This window comes from Nannospalax galili, unplaced genomic scaffold (genome assembly GCF_000622305.1).
Source record: "Nannospalax galili isolate Female #2095 unplaced genomic scaffold, S.galili_v1.0 scaffold127, whole genome shotgun sequence".
Classification (NCBI taxonomy): Eukaryota; Metazoa; Chordata; class Mammalia; order Rodentia; family Spalacidae; genus Nannospalax; species Nannospalax galili.
In genome coordinates, this window is record NW_008360326.1 from 4,142,372 (window position 1) to 4,164,907 (window position 22,536).

The following is a 22,536-nucleotide window of genomic DNA, read 5'->3' on the forward strand; positions in this document are numbered from 1 at the left end:
CCTCCTGCTCCTCACCATCTTCCTCCTCCTTCTCCTCCTCCTGCTCCTCCTCCTCCTGCTCCTCCTCTTCCTCCTCCTTCTCCTCCTCCTCCTCCTCACCTGAGATCCTGCTGGGAAGGTCAAGTTTAAACAGCCAGAGCCCTTGAAAGGGCAGGGATGAAGCAGTCCAGTAGAGTCCAGCAGACTCGGGGGAGGGCAGGGGTAAGTCCTAATGGGTCCTGCCTGCATGACTGGAGCTGAGCCACTCTCCAGAATTTCCTTCCAGACTCAAGACACCCCCACTACCTCACGCTCCCATTACTCCATGAAGTTGACCCACCACCCTCTATCCGGAGAAGACGCCTGGGCAACCAGGACCCAGCAATTGCTTCAGTCTTTCTGCCTTAGTTTCCCTGTCCCTCACAATCCTCCAGGAAACACTGGGGAAACTAAGCACCCCTTAAAGGGGGCCTGGCTGAAGAAGAGGGGTGGATGGCACGGTGTCAGGCGTCTCCAAGACCCAGTCCCCCATTCCCGTCTTCTCGTCCAGCGGACACAGCTTCTCCCGGCAGGCCCAGTGGACCCACGCAGGGCCGCGTGCGCCAGGACCGGGACGGGACCTCCAGGGTGGACGCCTTGGCCTTCACCTTGACCCGCGCCCCATGCTTTGCATAAACAAAGAGAGGCCGCCCCGCCCCGCCTCGCCCCCGCCCGCGCCAGGCCCTGCCCGCACCCCGCCGCCGCTTACCTTGGCCTGGCATTTCCGATGACATGAGAAGCTGCAGACTGCGGGGAGTGAGACAGAAAGAAAGTTTTAGCCGCGAGGTATGAAATGGAAACTCGGGCGCAATCTCCTCCCACCCCGGCCTCCCAGCCTGGGAGGGGGAGGGGCGGGGGGGGACAAGGGGAGGGGAGGAGAGGAGGGACTAGGGGAGGGACGAGAGAGAGGGGACGGGAGGTGGCGGGGAACCCGAGTGTGCACCCCAAGGGTGTCTGCTGGATCCCGGCCAGGCCACGGTTAGGGTTAGTGCTAGCCCCGCCAAGAAGCAAGGGGGCCTCTCCTCTCACACCCGACAGTGTGTGGCCTTGTCACACGCACAAGCTCCCATGGGATAGTAGCCTGAGCATACCCGTGAGCATACACAGCACACACACTTCTTCCCCTGTACCCGCCCCCCCAATTCACACCACGACGCAGGGTACCTCACACACAACACAGAGACCTTCAGATCTGTGACACAGGACACGTGGGCACACGCTCACACAAAGTTCCTGCGTGTGAGTACACATACGCACACACTCTTACTTGGAGAACTTGCTCCCCTCCCACACAGAAGCTGGAATCAAATTTCCTATCAGGTTCCGAAGCCTGGAATGTCCTCGCTCAGTTGCCCCACCCCCAGGGCCCTTGGCACTGTAAGGAAGGTTCCTGAAGCCCTTCTCTGCATGTCCCAGGGGTGGCTGGGGGTGGGGGTGGGGTCCTCTGAAATGGGTTACACACTCCGATTTGGGTCTTTTGACTGCTAGGCCTGCCAGGGCAGGAGCACTGGGACAGTGGTTAGAAAAAGAAGGGATGCAGGCAAGGGAGCACCCCAAATCAGTCCTCAGTAGTTGCCTCTGCTGTTTCATCTACCCCACAGCACCCCTACCAGCTCCAACTACCAGCTTTCAGCAGTGCAAGGAGGTAAAGGGGTACTGTGCAGAGGCCCAGCAGACTTATAGGCTCTGGGCCTCCTCACACTCAGTCAGGCCAGCAAGGTGGAGCCTGGGATGTCACCTTGGCCATTGGTACCCTGTCCTGACCCAGCTTGGACCCGTGACTCAGCTGGGGCTAAACAAGGCTGTGCTGACCCTGAGAGCCAGTATATGAGCTCACAGTCATCACCCCTGACACATACCCACCCCATGTCATCCATCCAGCTAACCTTTAGCTTCTCCAGCTGTCCCTGAAGCTGTGTCCCCACCCAGGTGGCAACTCCTTCCCTTCCAGAAGATAGTCCCCCTCATTAGCACTCTTCCTACCCCAGCCCCATGTCTTCCTCTGGACATGTCCCAGGGTTGAGAAAGCCTGCTTTTGGGATGCCCCTCCACTTACTTCCTACAGATAAACAGAATTCTCCCTCCCCATTCTCCCTCCCCATTCTCTCTTCTCTCTCTCTCTCTCTCTCTCTCTCTCTCTCTCTCTCTCTCTCTTCTTTTTACTCTCTCCTCCCTCTATTTGTATATGTATCTTCTTTTCTCTTTCCACGTTTTTCCCCCACACCCACACCTCTCTCTCTCTCTCTCTCTCTCTCTCTCTCTCTCTCTCTCTCTCTCTCTCTCTCTCATTAAGGCCTTAATAAATGCTCACTGAGTTGGGCCTGGTTGAGTCTCCTGCAGTCTATGTGCCCCCATTGTTTAATCATCTCCACCCACCCTTGGCCTTTTCCTGCACTGTCACCCTTGCCACACCTCATATCAACTGACAGCATCCTAAGGGTCCACTGGACCTTTCAACCCCAGCCTGGACACTAGGGGCACATTGGAGACCAGAACTCTGTCTTCCTCCAGTGTCTTCCACATTTCTGACAGCCCCAAGATGCAACAGGCTCTTTTGTACCTCAGGGTTTTTGTACATGCTGTTCTAGCTGCCTGGAACCCTCTATCTCACCCTCAGTCCTCAGGATGAATCCCTCAGCATGGTGGAATCCACTGAGTTTGTCTCATTAAGGCCCTCCCTGACTTCCCACATTGCAATGGGCCTCCTTTTCGTCTTCCTCAGCACTCCTGTTGCCTCTTTGTTGGCACAGTTCATAATCTGAAGTCCTCTTAACTATCTGCCTGCACTATCTGAAGTCCAGCTTAACTATCCGCCTGCACTAGACTCCTCTAGAGTACAGAGAATGTGCATGTCACCCTGTATCCTCTGTAGCTACAACACTGTCTGCTTCAGGCCCAGGACCATATGATGTCTTTGCACAAGACACACAAGGCCTTCCACCCAAGCAGACTGGCCTGCGACTGTGCAGGTATGTGCCTGGCTCTGCGGGAGGAGGGGTCCCTTTTCTCCAGAACCCTGACCTGGTGAGCATACCTGGACTGGACTGATTCCAGCACTCACTTAGGTAGGCACCCTTGGCAGTGCCCAGCTTCTGGACCATATGGGCAGACACTATCTCAAAGTGGGCAGACACTCAGCAAGTACCTCCACTTGGAGACAAAGGGGCAATCACAGCATGATAGGGAGGTCCCTGCATGACTATAGGCTTGCATGGGAAACTAACTGTCCCCCAGTCTTACCCCAGAGGCAAAAGGTCAACAAACAGAGTGAAGGCCAAGTCCCCAGCACATCCAGTGTGGCCAGGCCCCACCTCTGAGCACCTGTCCCCAACCCCAAAGAGCTTTTCCTGCTGTGTCCTTTCCGGAGGAGCTTCCTTCACATTCCTGACTACCTGTATCTGGTCTTCTCTATAGGGCAGTGGTCCTGCTGTCTAACCTGATTCCCTTCTGCTGTTATTTGAAACACAGGAGGGAATGTGAGCTCACTGTCCCAAGGACTGGGGGCCAGATGGAATAAATGAAGAAAAGAGAAAGACAGATGCCCATAGGTGTTCTCTTTCTCTCTGCTTCCTGGCCAGCCTAAGAGGAGATGCTCTGTCTAGTCACACCCTCACACCATGATGGACTGGCTTTTTTTTAATTTATTATTTTTATTTTATGTGTACGAGTGTTATGACTGCATGTAGGTAAGTGCATCCGTGTCATGCAATGCCAGCAGAGGACAGAAGAGGCCATTGGATCCCTTGGAACTGGAGTTACAGACAGTTGTTAGCTGCCATGTGGGTGCTGGGATTCGAACCCAGGTCTTCTGCAAGAACAAGTGTTCTTAATCGCTGAGCCATCTCTCCAACCCCATGGACTGGCATTTTTTTTTAAACAGTGATCAAAATTAATGTTTCCTCCTGACATCTGTGGTCAGATATTCTGACTCAAGGATAAAAATCTGAGGAACCCAGGCCTAAGGAGAAAGTTAGGCCACTGGGGTATGCCCCTGAGAGGGATACGGGGACCCCATCCCTTCCTGATTCTTTCTTTGCTTCCTGTCTGCCATGAAGAAATAGGCCTTGCCAGGGGTTCCCACCATAATGTGCTGGGCTGCCACAGGCCTAAGGGACCATGGACTGAAAGTAAGCCAAAATCAGCTTTTCTTCCTTCAAGTTGACTGTCTCACATATTCTGTCATGGATACAAATCTAACACAATGGGATGGTGTAGGATTGACTGTGTGTGGCTTCTTAATAAAGTCATGAAAGGCATTGTGATTCCAGTCTTGGTCCTTTGGGTGGCTGAGGAAGCCTGTCACCTTGAGGACACTCCCGCAGTCAGCCACTCCGCTGGACTGTGAGAGAGCTGTGCCAGCTATGAGTCTCCAGCTCCCATCAGGTTTGAGGGTAGCTAAGATCTGGCCATCCTGACTCAGCCTCCAGGGACCCTGAGCCACAAGCACCCCCCCAGCCATGTCATCCCACACTCCTTCCCCACATACTGTGGCCCACTAGTTTCAGCAAACACTTTACACAGCAGCAGATAACCAATATGGAAACCAGAGCACTGGGTCCCACAGAAAGTGGAAAACAAGGCCATTGCTGGTCAATGTTGGGATAGAGACCACAGGTCATTTCCTGGGTACTGTTGCTCCCACTCCTGCCCATTTCTCTCTAGCACCACTCTGCTGGGCACTTAATATCATGTCCCAGAAAATAATTTCAAAGAGACCACAAAACCCTAGCCTTCTTCCCCAGCCCACCACGTACCAGTTCACAATTACCCTTCCAATTACCCTTCCATAGGCTGGGTCTCCCTATCAACGTTGCTCCTGTCAATCCACAGGCTGCCACCGAGTATGGGCAGATTGCATCTCAATCCTGCTTAGGATCCTCTACCAACTCCTCAGCACAGCCTTGTCTTGCTTCTACCGCCAGCCAGTGCCCCAAAAGAGTCTGTTCCTGCCATTCCAACCTCCCCAAATGGACCTTTGAGTCTGCAAGGGGCAGGTCTGGAATGGTGAGCTTATATATATCCTTCAAGGCCTAGTTCGAAATGTCACTCTCTGGATAATTATGCATTCAGAGATGGCCCCTCCTTCCCTGTGCTAGCCAAATGACTGGCTCCTACACACACAGTAGAAGGTGGGTTCTGGCCAATCACATCTTTGTATTCACTGCCACTAACACAGATGGACTGAGTAAATGAGGCACACACTTCCAACTGGAAAGACTGTCCCCAGTTAAAGCCCCTGGGACAGGGCTAGCATTTGGGGGCCACAGAGCAGGCACAGCAGGTGAGGTGGGCCCTGCTCAGGAGAAAGTAGAAACCATGGAAGCTGGTCAGTGCCCACATCACCAGGAACCAAGCTTGCAACCGGGAGTAGGAGCACAGAGCAGCGAGTGAACTGAACTCCTCTCAGCCAGTGGACTCGATATCACAACCCAGCTGCAGGGAACCAGCTCTCAGCTCAAGTACAGATGTAGCAGTGTGATGTGCTGAAGTTACCTAGACTCTCTGTGTTTCTATTTCCTCATCTGTAAAACGAGGCTAGTAATAGCTTCTATGTCACAGGGTAGGATTAGAGGAGTTGCTTTATACACTTTACGTACCTGCCCAGAGCCTTATACTAAAGCCCCTTCATTTCTGGGAGTACATTCCCAGATCCCCAATCAATACTTGAAGCCCCACATAGTACCAACCCTAGTATGCCCAGAGTGGTGGCACACACCTTTAATCTCAGCACTTGGGAGGCAGAAACAAGCAGATCTCTGTAAGATCTAGGCCAGCCTGGTCTACAGACTGTTCCACATCAGCTGGGACTGCAAGGAGATTCTGTCTCAAAATAAATCTCAAACCAAGGAATTTTTGTTCCTGGAATTTTTATCTAGTAATTTTGGACTATAGTTGGCTGCAGGTAACTGAAACTTTAAAAAGCAATACAGTGAATAAGTGAAACACTAATGTATTCAGGCCAGATGTGACCAGTAGCATTTTCAGTACTTTGACCATGGTTATTATAAGGGAGACTTGGGTTCCCATCCCAACCACATTCATGTTGCTGTGGGACCAGGAGCAAGTAACTCCCTCTCTCTCTGGTTTTAGGCAGCCTGCAGGGTGAACAGGCCTGCTCTCTTGTCATCAGTTGGCTCAATGTTTACAGATACCATAGAATTCTTCCTTGGGACCCCCTGGGCACAGCAGCCATCTCCAGATTTCTCCAGTGGCCAGAGTCCCTACATGCCCCACAGTGATCTACTCATCTGTCTGCTTTACCCCGGGGTTTAGGACATCACAATGAGATGGGCCCCAGCCCCATTCCAGCTGTGAGAACCTCCATCCCCCATGTAGGTCGGACCACATGTGGGTCAGACCCCCTGCTGTGGTTTGAATGTGTGTCCCTTCTGGATTCCTGTGCAGTGACGATGCTAAGATTCTCTTCCACCTTCCAACCACACAGCGCTGTCCCCTCCTGCCCCCTCTGGTGCACACAGCATCTAGGAACCCTAGTGGAAACAGACCAGACCCTCCACAGATACCAAGTCCATTAACACCTTAATCTTGGACCACCAGCCTCCTGAACTATAGAACAAGTGTCTGTTTGGAAATGACAGCCTGAGTAATTACAGACTGCAGCACAGACAGACAACCCCCACACCCCCGCCCATGGGTTACCATCTGCACTCTCCCTCCAAGGAAGGGGAACCCCCATCCCAACCCTGGGGTAAAATCTCCACTCTCCTTTTAGGTACTGGGATGCAGGGAGGAACTGGTGGAGAAAGCCCTGCCTCCCACATCCCTCCTCCTGGTATCCCTCAGACCTCAGAGGAAGGCAGACATCTGGCCAGCTGTGGCCTTCTAGTTCCTTAGAGGACGCTGGAATCATACACATACCTGTAGTGCCCCCCGCCCCGTGCCAGCTTCCTAAGGTGAGGCACTGGGGACTGTCCTTCAACCCAAAGCTACAGAGAAACCAGGACACCCTGTGAGTGTCACCCTGTCCCCACTGAGCCAGGCCAGTGCAGCCCCAAGGGAGCAGAGTGCCTATAGTGAAGGCCTTTGATCACTTCAGTGTGGGGAGCTGCACCCAAACCCCTCCTGTAGCCTGCTCTGCCTCAGCTGGACTGCAGGGCTTTGGGCTGGGATGGCTTCCTGCCACGGGAACACAGGAAACCACATTGTTGGGCTCTAAATGGCCTTTTCCTCTAGGACTTGGGTCAGAATATGAGCACACAGCCTCTGTGCACCTGACCTGGTCATAATTACCCCAGGCCTGGCTTGGCCTCATCTCCTCCCCAGCCACTGGGTCACCAACTCTCTCACCGAGCCATCAGTGGGCCCTGTCCATGGCTTTGGCAGGAGATATACAGTGGCTAATTTTATGTGTCAGCCTAGCTGGGTCACATTACCCAGATGTTTGAGCAAACATTCTAGATGTTTCTCTAAAGGTACTTTTAAGATGAGATGGACATGTAAATCAGTGGAGTCTGAGCAGAACACATTACTCTCCATAGTATGGGCAACATCTAGTCAGTTGAATACTGAAGAGAAAATTACTGACCTCCCCAAGCAAGATGGAACTCTGTCAGCACCCTCCACCTGAACTTGATCTGCAACTTGTTCCAGGTCTCTAGTCTAGCTGATGGCCCTCTACAAACCAAAATTTGTCACATCCCTCCCATAGTCATGTAGGCCAATTCCTTAAAATCAATCTCTATCTACCTATATACCCACCTACCTATCCATCCATCCATTCATCTGTCCATTCATCTATCTATCTTTCTGTCTACCCATATATCCAATACTGGAAAGGCTCAAAGATGCAATTTGAATCCAGGACTCCTAAGCCAAGTGCAAGACAATCACCCCCTCCTGCCAACTCAATGTATTTAACTCCCAAAGCAATGGCTATAGAAGAGGGCAGGGCTCCAGAACCCTGGCCCTTTAATCCTTCCTTTGAGTTCCTCTATTTCCTGCCCACTTGGGTTCCTAAGGTGCCTCCTGTACAGTTCCCTAAAAACACCATTCAGAGCCTCTGACCAAATCCAATCCCTTTATAGAAAGAAAAGAGAACATTGGGCATCTCCCTCAAGGTCACACAGCCAGACAGTGGCGAGCCTCATCCTTCCAGAAGGCTGCCTGTGATAACAGCTCTAAGTGATCCACAGATGCAGGAGGAAAACTTGGGTCCCCACTGAGGTCATGGGCAAGAATTCCCTGGAACAAAGTATCCTCACATCCAGCTAGGGAGGACACCTGGGTTGGTAGTCTTGCTAAAGGCTGATTGTCTCCACAGCATGCGCTATTGTAAGGAGGTTGCATGTGGCTGCTCCCTGCTTCTGGCTCACCAGAAAGCACAAGAAGGTAAGTGGTCCCAGACCAAGCCCACACAGCAGCCCTTGGGCTTCCAAGCTAGCTGACATACTAGTCTAGTGGATAGGACCCTCAAGCCAACCTCTGGATCCATCCACCCTCCTTCTGAGGCCCCTAGTAATCATGAGACTTCCTGAGAACCTGTGAGAGACACACTACTTAGATTAAGGAACTCCCACACATCCCTGGACCTAGTTTGTATATTCCTTCCCTGCTGAAACCTAACAAGAACATGTCTGCTGAGCCAGAGGCAGCCTCTCCCTCACCTCTGTGCCAGCTCTGCCTCTGGGTTCCATGCACACCTGCCCATGAGTGTCTTCCCAGGGCAGTGGATAGTTCTTGAGGCCAGTACCCTCACTATGTCCAATCCTGAGGAAGGCTCAGCTCATGAGTGTCAGAAGGACCCATAAGCACATGGAGGATGAAGCAGCAGCCCAACTAGGTAAGCTAGTTAACCTTTTCAGACCCCAGCAAGGGACTCTTCCAGGCACTTCCCTGACTCCCTCAGTGAACATCCTTGGTCCAGTCTCCTGGTCTGTAGATGAGGAAACTGGGGCTCAAGCTGTGAGGTGACTTAGCCAAGGCCACACAGGACATCTGGTGCCACTTCTCCTCATCCTCCTTGTCCATCTTTGGAGTCTCCCAGAAATGGGATTCCACTAAAGACTCTGTGACTCCCTTCCACCCCCTCCAGCTCCATGACTTTAAGTGAAAAATGCAGGGAGAAGGAGAGAGAGAAACGTCAGAGCTGGAGGGCAAGGGACTGCCCATCTTTCCAGAACTAGGCTTTCCTCATGGTTGCTGCCTGCAAACGTGCCATGTGCAGACTGGATTCCAGACCAACAGTCCACACCCTAACCCACCTACGACCTCTCAGCCACAAGCCCAGATTCATACCATGCTAATGCCAACACTCAAAGTCTGGGAGGAGCTAGAGAAGACAGTGAATCTTCTAAGTTGAGCTCAGTGAATAGAACACAGGCTGGAATTTAGTCCACTATGGCACCACTTCCAGGTAACAACTTGTACAGACATATCTGGTAGCCCTGGATGAGTGGACTGACAAATAGGATGGACTAGACCCATAGATGGGTGGACAAATATAAGACGTATAGATGAATGGACAAATGAGGAATAGATGGATGGACACATATGAAGGATAGATGGTTGAATCAATAAGGGATGGATGGAAAGATTGGATGGGTGAGTGGACACATAGGATAGAATAGATGGGCAGATGGACAGGATGGACAGATAGAAGGATGGAGGGATGGATAAATAGGTGAATAAGAGGGTCTGTCCACCTAAGGGCACCACAACCTCCTGATTCCACAACAGACTTGGTTCTACATCTTCCACCACTCACCCCAGCCCTGCCCCAGGTCAGGTGACCCTAGTCCTCCCATGAGGTCTAAATGGGGCCTCAGAACCTGGGGTCATAGTCTCTCCTCCCTTGCTGGGCCTGCTCCATGGGTCTTCAGTGGCCCAGTTCTGACACCTAGTGGTGTGTCTGGAGTGTAGGCCAGGCTCAAGTCAGCTGAGTCTAGAAGCAGAGATCTGGAAGTCAAGGAAACTTATCCAACAGGTGCTCAAGGTCACACATCTCAGCCCAAGACTCTCCCTCCCAATGTCCCTGCCTATGTCTCTCCCAGCAGTGCCAGATGCCCTTGAGGTAAGGGGAAGACTCCAGGAGGGAGAAACTGGAGGGCAAGGGGAGCCTGGACACTAAGCTATGTGACATAAAGGTGCAGGGCAGGAAGAGGACAGTCAGAATCAAAATGCAAAGCCCACCCTTAGCAGTCCTCCACAGCTTCACTGATCAGTCCCTGCCTCTTCAGAGGAGGGTGACACCATGTGGCTGATTTGGGTATTGCAAACACTCCTATTGCCACCTGGACTCAAGCTAGTGCCCTGTGTGGATGGACCACTTGCCATGCAGGCCTTGCCTGAACACCTCCCTCCTCGCTCTCCTCTCTCTCTCCTCTCTCCTCTCTCTCCTCTCTCTCCTCTCTCCTCTCCTCTTCTCCTCCTCTCTCGCCTCCCCCCCGCCCCCCGCCAAGAAAAATATTCCTACCTCTACAGCAAACTGCTTTCCCAAGGCTCACAGGCCCCAAAAGGCCCCCACTCTAAACTTACCAGCCTAGTGCCTTGGCAAGAGACATGATCACCACCAGTCTCAGTTTCCTCATCTGCAAAATGGATATGACACCAACATCTTCTGGGTGCTGTGAGCACCGGATGAAATCATGCATAAGGGTGCTTAGTCTTCAGCAAGTGTCTTAAAGATTGTCCTTGTACCCCTTGCCTGGCCCAGGTGGACTTTGATATGTAGGGAGGTTGGACAGGAAGGCGCTCAGCCCACTGGCATGGGGGTGGGGCAGCTGGCTTGAGTGTGGAATAGGGATGAGGATATGGGGTGGGATGCACAGGGCTGAGCCCTCCAAAACTTGCAGCTGAGGGCTATGTCTCAAAGGCAGCGGGGACTTCAACGGCTTTGACCAGAGGAGTGGCATAACTAGACGCACACTCTTCAGACCCAGGGAAGCTGCTGAAGGCTGGATTGGAGAGTTGGCTCTGGAAACAGGAAGGGGCCAAAGGGTTGCTGTCAGCCAGGCAAGGGGAAGATGAGCTGTTCTTGGAAACTCAGACTCACTGGGACCCTGATGATATAGGAGATGCAGGACTGGATAGAGGCTGGTGTCTGAAATGGAAACTGGGGGATGGTGACATCAGTCACAGATGCCGATTTCTCTTCGGGATCTGTGACAAGACACAGACTTCTCTGGGACAGTAAGGCCACACCCCAGGCCCTTCCAAAGCACAAGACAATAGTCACTGAAAAAAGCCCAGTAGCCCACTCTATTTTGAGGCCTTTTTAAAATATTTTATTTATTATTTTTATTTTATGTGTGTGAGTGTTATGCCTGGATGTAGGTAGGTGCACCCATGTCGTGCAATGCCTGCAAAGGACAGAGAGGCTGTTGGATCCCCTGGAACTGGAGTTACAGACAGTTGTTAGCTGCCATGTGGGTGCTGGGATTCAAACCCAGGTCTTCTGCAAGAACAGTGTTCTTAACTGCTGAGCCATCTCTCCAGCCCCCTTGAGGCCTTTTATAGTCACCCCAAACCACCCCAAGGGGGAGGCAGTGGCTTCATTTCTCTGCAGCACTCCCAATGCTAGGCATAAGTCACAACCACACACTAACCACAACCCTTCCATGTACCAACCACACACTTCCCACATTCCAACTGTACCCCTTCAATGCACCAACTACATGCCTTCCACACATCTTTCACACACAAAATATGTGCCTTCAGGCACCTTCCACATGCCCACCATTTGCTTTCCACATACCGACCACACACCTGCCACATGCCAACGACACACCAACCATATGCCTTCTATATGCCAATCACGCACCTTTGACATGCCTTCCAGATGTCAACCATGTACCTTTCACAAGCCACCACACTCTTCAACTACATGATCACCATGACATCTGTATGACATTTATCCACCTGCCACAAGCCTTTCACAAGATTTCTATGCCCCAACCACATGCCATTCACACACCACCACATCCTACCCACACACCCCTAGGCCACCTGCATGCCATCCACAGGTTAGGCCTGTACCTTGGCACAGTCTCCACTGTTATCATGCTATCCACCACCTGCCACATGTTATCACACACTCACAAGCTTGTCATCTAGGGTGCTCGACATCCTCCAACAGATGAGAGCCAGGCACCAGTTGGGACCTCAAGGACATGCACCCAGCAGAGACCCTACCTGCCCCAGGCCTGGCCAATCCTCTCTCCAAAGATGTGGCCTGGATCCCAGCAGTCACTCACCTTTGCAAGTGCAGCCCTCCCGTGTGATGGCCTGTCGGCAGATGCCACAAGGCTTCACCTTCTTAAAGGTCTTCACCTTGAAGTGGTGGGTCTTTGGGGCCTCCAGGTCCTCTGGCTATAGGAAGAAAAACCCAGAGGTCAAATCAGGTGAAGGCTGGGGTTCTGGGAAGGAGGCAGGGGCAGAGGAAAAGTAGGCACAACAAAGGAAAAACAGCAAGAGCCCCTCATGGGTCCAAGAAGGGAGGAAGTGCCTGGGGACTGAGAATAATGTGGGGGTGACAGGACACTCATTCCAGGCTCCCAGACTAGCGGGGTCAGTGGACAGGACCCAGAAAGTGACTGCAGATCCCAGTACCCAAGGATGGCAGACCGCCCCCCTCCTCGGCTTCTATCTATGTTTCTTCCATTTACTTCTTTGTTGGGGTATGAATTAATGCAGTTAAGTACATTAAGTTTCAGTGTGTGGCTTCAATTGGCTGAGATGAAACTCAAGAGCTGAGCATTTGCCTAGTATATGTAAGGCCCTGGGTTTACTTTTCCAGCACCACAAAATACATTTTTTTAATTTTTTATTTATTATTTTATGTGTATGAGTGTATTGCCTGTATGTAATGTGAGGGCACCTGTGTCATGCAATGTTGCAGAGGTCAGAAGAGAGCTTTGGATTCCCCTGGAACTGGAGTTAAGGATAGTTCATAGCCGCCATGTGGTTGCTGGGAATCAAACCCAGGTCCTCTGCAGGAGCAGTCAGTGCTCTTAACCGCTGAGCCATCTCTCCAGCCCAAAAATACATTTTTTAAAAAATATTACTTATACCGAGTATGGTGGCACACTCTTTTAATCCCAGCACTTGGGAGGCAGAGGCAGCCAGATCTCTGTGAGTTCAAGGCTAGCCTGGTCTACATAGTGAGTTCTAGGCCAATTGGGGTTACAGGGAGACCCTGTCCCAAAAAAAAAAAAAAAAAAAAAAAAAAGTATTACTTACTACAGCTTACCCTCAAGTACCCAATGTAACTACATTCCAAAAGCCACCTCATGACCCCTCTCAGCCAAAGCTTCCCACATCAACCATATGCCTTTACCACCTTCCACATGCCAACCACTCAGTCCCGTACTGCTGAGGCTTCTCTTGTCAATGAATCATTTCACTGGATTCTTAAACTTCACAAAAATAAAATTGCAAGTACGTACTCAACTATACAGCTTCCACTCATGCAACATTTGTCTGTTCTGACTTAAAGTAGGCATTCCTTATGTTTCACTGCAGTGTAGTATTCCACTGTATGAATGCGGCAAATGCATTTATCCATCCCACTATAGATGGCACCTAACTTCCCCAGTCTACACCCCCAGCATGCCATTTCCCTGTCTTCTCTCAAACTCACCTCTTCCCTCAGACCAGGAGGCCTCTTCTGCCTTTATTTTTATTTTCTATTCCTTACATTATGAGAATATTCTGGCAGTCAAACCCAGAGCCTGTGCATGCTAAGCATGTGCTCTGTCACCAAGCAATACCCCTAGTCCCAGGAAAATATGGTACGTTAAGTTTCCTGTTTTACTTTATTTCTTTGAGCTAGGGTCTGGAACTCATGATCTTACTGCCTTCACCTCCCAGATGCTGGGATTACAAGCATGTGCCACCACCCCTGAAGCGAAATTTGTACCTGAGACCACATTACCTGTCACACAAGAAGAGAGGTGGGCTGGTGGTCCAAGCCTTCCTCTGTCTAACTTGCCAGGAGCTCCTAGGCCAGTCACTGTCTCCACCCTACGCAGGCCTTACTTTCCCCTCCAGACAGCACTGCACACACACACACACACACACACACACACACACACACACACACACACTGCTCTGACAGTCTGTCCTTTGTAACCACATAATAGAACACACTCCAAGCTGCAAAGCCCTGCACAGACACTGCCCACTTTGCAGCCTATCCCCTCCCATGGGCTGGGGCGCTCCTGCTTAGAAGACTCCCCCAAGAAAGCCCAGACACACCCCCTCTTTTTACCCTGTTCCCTCCCCTGCAGGGACAAGAACTTGCCTCTCTCCTTTCCTTTGTCCTGGGCACAGAAGTACCTGGCAGCCATTCTGTGCACAGATGGACACACACTGAGGCAGGGTCACAAACCCTGCATTTGGTGTGCAAAGGGGTCCTGCTCTTCCTGGTCCCCCTCATACAGTTTGTTCCTGAGCCTCCCAGCTCTGAGATGGGGGCAGAGGAGACAACTCTGCCTGCTCGTTAGAAGAAAAGTGGCCTGCAAACTGAACAAGCACAGGACTCCTGTCTGACTACACTAAAAGGGTAGTTTTGGGGTGGGGTGGGGGTTGTCACTGAGACACAGAGAGATGCAGGCAAAATGAGAACTGGCCAGGCACAGCAACCAAAGAGGCAGGGAGTGAGAGAGAGACAGAGAGGGAGGAGGAAGAGGAAGCAGACTGAGAAAGAGACGCACCACAGACACACACCACAGAGAGGCAGACAGAACCAAAAAGAACAAGATAAGAAAAGAAAGGCACAGCCCACAAGTACATGGAAAATGAGCACAAATAGAGACATACAGCTTAGAGGGGCCCAGGGGGTAAAGAGGGACAGACACAGATGGAAGGGCCTGGGAGCTCCCAAAGGCCAGTTAAGGGAAGAGCTAAGCATCAAGATATAGCATAACAACGATGGCTTCTAGGAGCCCATTGTGGGAGAGATAATAAAAGAAGAAATCAAAAGCTGGATGAAATCAGAATATTCAGAGTCTCAGGGCTGGAGAGATGGCTCAGTGGTTAAGGGCACTGGCTACTCTTGCAGGGGACCCAGGTTCAGCTCCCAGCACCTACATGGTGGCTAATAACCATAACTCTAGTACCAGGGGATCCAACACTCAGGAGATCTGATCTCTGAGGGCATTGCACTGCACACATGTGTTATACTTATATACAAGCAGGAAAAACACTCATACTCATAAACAAAATAAATCAAAAAAGTTTTTTTTTTAATTTTTTTAATTTTATGTGTGTGAGTATATTGCCTGCATGTATGTAAGTGCACTTGTGCAATGCCCAAGGAGATCAGAAGAGAGCATTGGATTCCCCCTGGAACTAGAGTCATGGGCACTGCCATGTGGGTGCTGGGAATCAAACCAACCCCAGCAAAAAGTTTTTAAAGGAATATTCAGGCCAAGTGTGGTGGCACATGCCTTTAAAGTTCCAGCACTCAGGAGGCAGAGGCAGTTGGATCTCTGAGATCGAGGCCAGCCTGGTCTACATAGTAAGTTCTGCCATCTGGGGCTACAGGGAGAGCCTGTAGAGAAAGAGAGAGAGAGAGAGAGAGAGAGAGAGAGAGAGAGAGAGAGAATATTCAGAGTCTCAAGCACAGACTACCTCCCCACAACATAATTATAAGTTACAAAGGATGAAGTTGCAGGTGGACACACACATCTGTAATGCCAGCACACAAGAGGCTGAGGAAGGAAAATTGCTTTGAGTTTGAGGCCCACCTAGACTACAGAATGAGGCCATCTCAAAAAGACAAAAATCAATTAACCAATCAAGTAGGGGGGTAGCTTTTCCATGGCAGACTCCAATCAAGTGATCAAAGTTATCGTCACCTGAAGCAGGATGAATGGAAGTCGTGCACCTGGGAAGGGGTGTCTGAGAACACAGTGTCACTCTGTGCTAGTCCTGCCAAAAGCCATAACCTGAATCTAATCAAGCAGAAATATCAGGCAGGCCCTAAATGAGGCATCGTCTACAAATTAAATGTTCTGGAGCCTTCAAAAGTGACATGGTTGCAGAAATCAAGGAAAGACAGACACTCCCAGACTGAAGGAGACTCCAAACACAGCAGCCAAACGCAGTGGCTGATTCCGAGCTAGATGCCCATCAGGACATCTCAGAGACTCTTGCTCAAACTCTGTGGCATCTGAGGATTAAATGGTAGTGACATGTCCCTGCCAACCTCTGATGTTGACTTCTGTGCCCTGTACAATACAAGCCCTGTGGGAAGATTGGGGAGGTATTTAGAGTAGGGTCTGATGTCAGCAACTTGCTCTCCTGACATTCAGGAGAAAACAATTTTTGCACTGTATTTGCAACCCTTCTGAAGTTTGGGCTTGTTTTGAAATTCAAAGAGCCAGGGAGGCAGAGTGGGTGAAAGGCTGAGGAAGCAGAGACAAGCCCAGAGCAGAGGTGATCAAGCCAGGACTGGGGCACAGAGTCCACCAGCACCCCCTGGTGGTCGTGGTAAGTAGCAGCACTGGCAGAGCAGGAGTGCTCCACCCATTCTAACCAAGGATCTTGGGGGAACCAGGAGGATAGAGGCAGCTTTCATGGTCAATTTGATCAGACATCCCAGGGTGGAGCCCCAGCCATGGCCTGGGGTTGAGGTGGAGCAGGGAGGGAAACTGGAGCCCAGTTGGAGGGCTATGTGAGGGAGGCAGGCAGGAAGTCCCAAAGCACCAAAGCCTTCCTCTTTCACCTAAGAAAGGCAGAACTTGACATTCTAGCTAACTTCCTCCAAACTCTTCACACAGCAAATCCAGCCCTCCTCCAAAGTCCAGGGAAAGAGTCATTCTCCCCAGAGTACAATAAGAGTCCTTACTGTCCTGTGGCAAACAAGAAGTGAAGCCTTCCAGACTGTTGAGAGAGTATCCAGGATCATATCCGAGTTTGCCAGCCTGCCTGCCTCCTCCAGGACACCTAAATTTACAAATTCTCCCACTGTGGGCCTGGAAAACAGAAACAGGTTCCAGTACTCGGACTTTCCTTGGGGCCTCTAAGCAGCTCTGGGTGCCCCTCCCCTCATCCCACCCAGCTATGGTGGAGGCACTGGTCCAGGAGTCTAGAGGCCTGCTTCCTAGGCTATGTAGCCTTGAAAGCATCCACAGCCTTCTCAGGGCCTCAAGGTCCTCAATCAATGAGAACTTCAGACCTGTGATAGACAGTGAGGAATGAAGAAACATGCTGATGGCTGTAAAGAGTGGAGATTCCAAGGACACATGGGCCCCCGGGGACAGACTCTGCAAACCTGTGTGAGGAAGAGGCCACTCTAATACTCCCAATGAGTGGCCCAGGCCCTGCCAGCCTCAGCTCCCCTCACTAGGAACAGGAGTCTCCAGTGATGTTGTAGAAAGGATCAACACATAGATCCTGATATCACAGGATGGTGGAAGAGACAGGCCAGCGTGAGTTAGTTTCCTGTCTCTGATACGCAAAGGAACTGTCACTGGAGAAGGGACCCAATCTGTGCTGGCCAATAGGCCAGAGGCAGACCTCACCATAAAGGCAGATTGATGCTTGAGTCTGGCTGCTGTCCTGCCTTCCTCCTCCATCTGGGGTTGCTCCTCAGGTCCATACAGAGGATGAGAGTAAACCCCATAAAGTCAGTGAGCCCATCAAATGTGCAGTGTGCTATGCAAGGGTGATGGGTTGTTAGGACAATGATTGCAGTTTTCCTGACAAGAGGCATACTGCCACATGGGGAACAGCCAGGCCCTTCCCTCCCTGGATTAGTTGCAAGGCCAAGAGCAGAAGGAGATATGGCCATAGTAGGGGGCCCTGGCAGCTCTAGCCTCCAACCTGCCTTGCTCATGAGCCAGAGCCAGAAGAAGGGAAAGTTCCAGCTGGAAGTCATTCTCCCCTGCCCATAAGCCCCCAGCAGCAGAGGGCTCTCATAGCCTCAGGCCTTGGCCCATCTCACCCCTTCCCTCCCTCCATTCAGCCAGTCAGAGGGGTGTGGCATAACTGGCTGGACCACCAAGACCTCCGCCAAGCCTTGATCCTGGATGGGAAAAGCTGTTTATGGGTTCCTCCCTGTCTCATGGGGCAGAGGCTGGGGGGCTGCGTGCTACAGGGATTCAAGGCTCCTACAGTGCAGAAGGTCTCTACCCCTACAAGAAACTCCCCCAACTGTGACCCTACTCAAGACCCTCTGTGACCAAGCAATTCTGGTTCATGGGGAGAAGGTTGAGGTCTACCAGCCAGGAATCTGGGCAGCCTAGAAGAAGGGGTGGTCAAAAAATGAGACCAGTATCACACTCTCCCTGCCTCCTGGCCATCCAACCCTCAAGATCCCTTCGCCCTTAGGCTGGGAGTCCCTTGGTACCTGCCCTTCAAGCTTCCCTCTCCAGACCTCACCTTCACATACAACCAAGTTCCCTCCCTCCAGAGACCCCAGCCAGCTAAGGGCCTGCCCATGTTCTTGGTCACCCTGGGTGGAAAACTCTGAGTCACTCTCAGCCCTCCCTAATCCTCCCCCACCCTCCCAGCAGCAAGTGGCCAGATCCTGTGACTTTTGCCTCCTAATTCTCTCCATGGACTGTTCATCCTGTGCTTTTCAGTACTACTGTCTTTGCCCATCCTGGACTATCACTTCTGCCTAGGGCTGTGGCAACAGCTTCCAGAGCTCTCAACACTGTCAGGAGCATGGCTTCACCTCTGCAGGGACTGTGACACCCCTCTCATCTCAAAATGTTTCCCTTGACCTCCTTGGTGTTCAGGGTAAATCCTGTACTTACACCAGCAGAAGCAGCCTCCTTCCCCACCTGGACCTCCTGCCCATCTCCATGCCCTTGGCCTACTCCCAAATGCCTGTCCCAAATCCACACAGACTATGCACGCCTAGCCGTGGCCCACCCACTGCACCTCCAAGTCTCTGCCAGGCTGTTCACATCTCCTGGCCTGCACTTCCCCTCTGCTTATCCTGCTTCCAGGCATCCTCCATAGCTCTTCCCTGAGGAGGTCCTTCTGGGCTGCTGGACCACTTTCAGACTCAGTCTTCTCATTTTGAAAAACTGAAAAGCTTCAAAAGAGATGAACACGCCTATATCCTTCTGGATTTTCCAACCACACACCTTACCACCATGACCACAGCATACTGACCCCCCTTGGAAAGTTCTATTTTCTAGAACACAGTTCATACTCAACTTCCTACTGCTTACAGGTCCTCAGAAGCTTGGCCTGTGACTGTCCAGATTCTGGATCCAGGACCTAGCCAGGATCATACATTGAGCTCAGTGAGTCTCCACATCAACTGCCTTTAAAAAAAAAAAAAACATGTGTATGAGTGTTTTGCCATGCATGCATGTACCACGTGCTTGCAATGTCCTGCAGAGGCCAGAAGAGGGTGTCAGGTTCATTGGAACTGTTAGAAATGGTTGTCAGCTGCCATCTGGGTGTTGGACTCAAACCCAGGTCCTCTGGAAGAACAAGCGTCCTTAACCGCTAAGCCATCTCTCCAACCCCCAACTGCCTTTTTATTTGTGGTGTGGTGTGGTGTGATGTGGTGTGATGTGGTGTGGTGTGGTGTGGTGTGGTGTGGTGTGGTGTGGTGTGGTGTGGTGTGGTGTAGTGTGGTGTGGTGTGGTGTGGTGTGGTTTGGTTTGGTTTGGTTTGACTTGGTTGGATTTGGTTTTTAAGACAAGGTCTTGCTATGTAGCCCAGTTTGGTCTCAGCCTCCCGAGTGCTGGGATTACAGGCCTGTACACCCATGCCTGGCTTTTGTCATTCATAGTACTGAGGGTTTGAAAGACTCCAGGATGGCTGTTTTGCAGAATGGCCCTCAGTTTCCACCTGTCAGTCTCCTCAGGATTCATTCAGGCTCCTGTCTCAGGAAGCACTGTGCCTCAGTCTCCCTCACTTTCTTCAGGTATTTATGCCCTTGTAGTGAGCTATTATTTCAAATCTTGGTAACTTTTTTTTAATTGCTGTACTGGGTATTGAACCCAGGATCTCCATTTTAAATACAAGTTTGGGTTTCTCATACCAGCTTAGAGTTCAGCCAGCCTGGATCCAGGGTTGTGGTTCAACCCCTTGCCCTGATTCCTCATTGTGGTCCAAGCTGATCACTGTCCTATCCAGCATCTTCCTGGTGATCACCTCTCTGGGGGACAGTACCATGCTGCCACTTGACTAGCCCTGCTGGCCTAACCTTCCCATCACACATGAACTGTGCAGACAAGCCCAGGAGCCACCTCTCCATCAGTGTGACCTCCTAGGTCTCAAGACTGCTTGTTTTAGCCTCACTAGTTAGAACTCCCATGGGAAGCCTGTTTGGACAGGGCCCAGGACCCCAATAAAGGCCTTACCCCCACAGGCCTTCTTTCTTTCCCCCTGCTGAATTCTATGACTTCCGTGTGTAGCTCTAGTATGCCAGCATGTCCCCTACGATGCAATAATAGAATATTTTCATCTTATATCTCTTTGTATTTAAAACCCTAAATTAAAACATCTCCATAGTGGTACTTGATGAAACCTACCTGCTCCTCTACCTGCTAGCTGTCTGCTTCCTAACAAGCTGCTTAGCCCTCTCTCCTTTGCTTTGCTAATCTGCTCCATGAGCCAAAAGCAGTACCCCACCCCACCGCACAGGTTGCTCTGAGGAACGAATGAGACATGGCCTATGCATCACTCAGCAGTGAACTTAGTTGCACTGTCCTTCTTTGCATACGCAATGGACAAGTCCACCTGGGACACATGTCCACAAGTTCTTTTGTTCTGCATCCTTCATGACCCAGACCAGTGTGAGCTTCTAGTGGCTTTGAAGAGTCCCCAGAGTGTCCTTCTACCCCATTCACCATTCCCAGACCTACCGAAGTGAGGTGAGAACACAGGTCCCCTTCCTCACTGCCTCACACAGCAGGTGCTGGAATCTCCCAGCTGAGGAGCCTTTGACCTTTAGTAGATCTGGATCTCCATGGAAGGGAGGAAAACAGGCACTAGCATTTCCTGAGATCCCTGCAATGTCACAGAGAAGCAAGGGGAACCCAAGACTCAACCCAGGGGTCCTCAGCCCCTGACTCTGGTTCCTGAGCTAGGTGACCTCTCTCCACTAATTCCTCAGTTTCTCTCACTCTCCCTCAGTTACTCTTTCCTCACCCCCTCTTCTTTCTTCTCTCTCCCCCTTTCTCTCTTCTCTCTCACCTATCACTCTCTTCTGTCTTTATTTTCTCTCCTCTATTTGTCTTCTTACTCTCTCCTCTCCTCCTCCTCCTTCCTCTCTCTCCCCTTCTCTCTCTCCCTCTGCCCTTCTTTCTCTCTACTCTCTTCCTCCCTCCCTCCCTCTCTCCCTCCCTCCCTCCCTCCTTCTTTCATAACTTGGCCCTGGCATTTCTTCATTGAAACCCTTTTCTTCCTGAGTGAAGTCAGCTGCAGAACTAGGAGGACACAGACATGTGGACAATATGAGGTCTATGAACAGGGCCAGGCAGCATGATGAGAGGCCGGCATGTGTGCCTCCTTTAAACCCTTATAGTGACTTCCTTAGATAAGGCTGGGGAAGAGCCCTGTGTCAGGCAGACAAAGCAAGATGCAACAAAGACTGGACTCCACATCTGCTGGACACAGGGTCCCATATCCCAATCCCTGAACTCAGCATGGTCTCTGAGTTTTCCCCAGTTGCCTGTTCTGATGACTCCAGGGAAGTCTGACATCCCATCATACCAGCACCCCTGGCTCAAGGGCTACCTACTGACCTGTCACCTTGTCTTAACTACCCTCAACTGTTTCTACCTCTTACACTTAGGTTTTGAGAGCTCAGCTTCTTCTGTGAATCTAGTTTTAAAAATTTATCTTCTGAGGAGGCTGGAGAGCTGGCTCAGCAGTTAAAAGCACTGGCTGCTCTTGCAGAGGACCCAGGTTTGGCTCCCAGTACCAACTGTCGGTAACTCCAGTTCCAGGGCATCTGACGCTATCCTCTGCAGGTATTACACACAGGTGGTGTACTTCTATGCATTCAGGCAAAACACTCAAACACATAAAATTAATTAATTAATTAATTAATTAATTAAAATTTATCTTCTGAGTTGAATATGGCATCACACACCTGTAATTTCAGAATTCAGGAGGCAGAGGCAAAAAAGGGTGGTAAGTTCAAGAATAGCCTGAACTACATACCAAGTTAAAGGCCAGCCTGGACTGTATAGCAAGACCTTATCTCAAAACACAACCACTAGACTGGAGATGCAGCTCAACTGGTAGAGTGCTTGCCTAGCACGCATGAAGTCCCCAGAACCAGGTTTCATCTCCAAAACCAGATTAAAAACATACATCTGTCATCCCAGCTCTTGGGAGGTGGAGGCAGGAGGATCAGAAGTTCATGGTCAGATGCACAGAGTTTGAGGCCAGCCTAAACTATGTGAGATATATATATATATCTCACATAGAGATATATATATATATCTCACATAGAGTCCCAGTGGCCAGGTGGCTCTGCACAGCCCGCTTCCCCTCCCTGAGTCCCCTTCTCCTAACTTCATATGTGCTGCTTGTCCCTTCCTACCTCACAGAATCACAGTATATATATATATATAT

General features: G+C 50.9%; 1 protein-coding gene across 4 annotated transcripts in view; it reads right to left on the minus strand.

The window, feature by feature from the left end:
* The window catches only part of Tns1 (tensin 1), a 209,401-nt gene that overhangs the window by 176,069 nt on the left and 10,796 nt on the right, over positions 1 to 22,536 (minus strand). For all 4 annotated transcript variants that reach the window (XM_029559978.1, XM_029559977.1, XM_029559984.1 and 1 more), the window contains exons 2-3: positions 12,231 to 12,345; positions 728 to 765 (exon numbers count right to left, since the gene is read on the minus strand). In XM_029559978.1, coding sequence (XP_029415838.1) covers positions 728 to 765; positions 12,231 to 12,345 — 153 coding nt within the window. The remainder of the gene's footprint in view (positions 1 to 727; positions 766 to 12,230; positions 12,346 to 22,536) is intronic.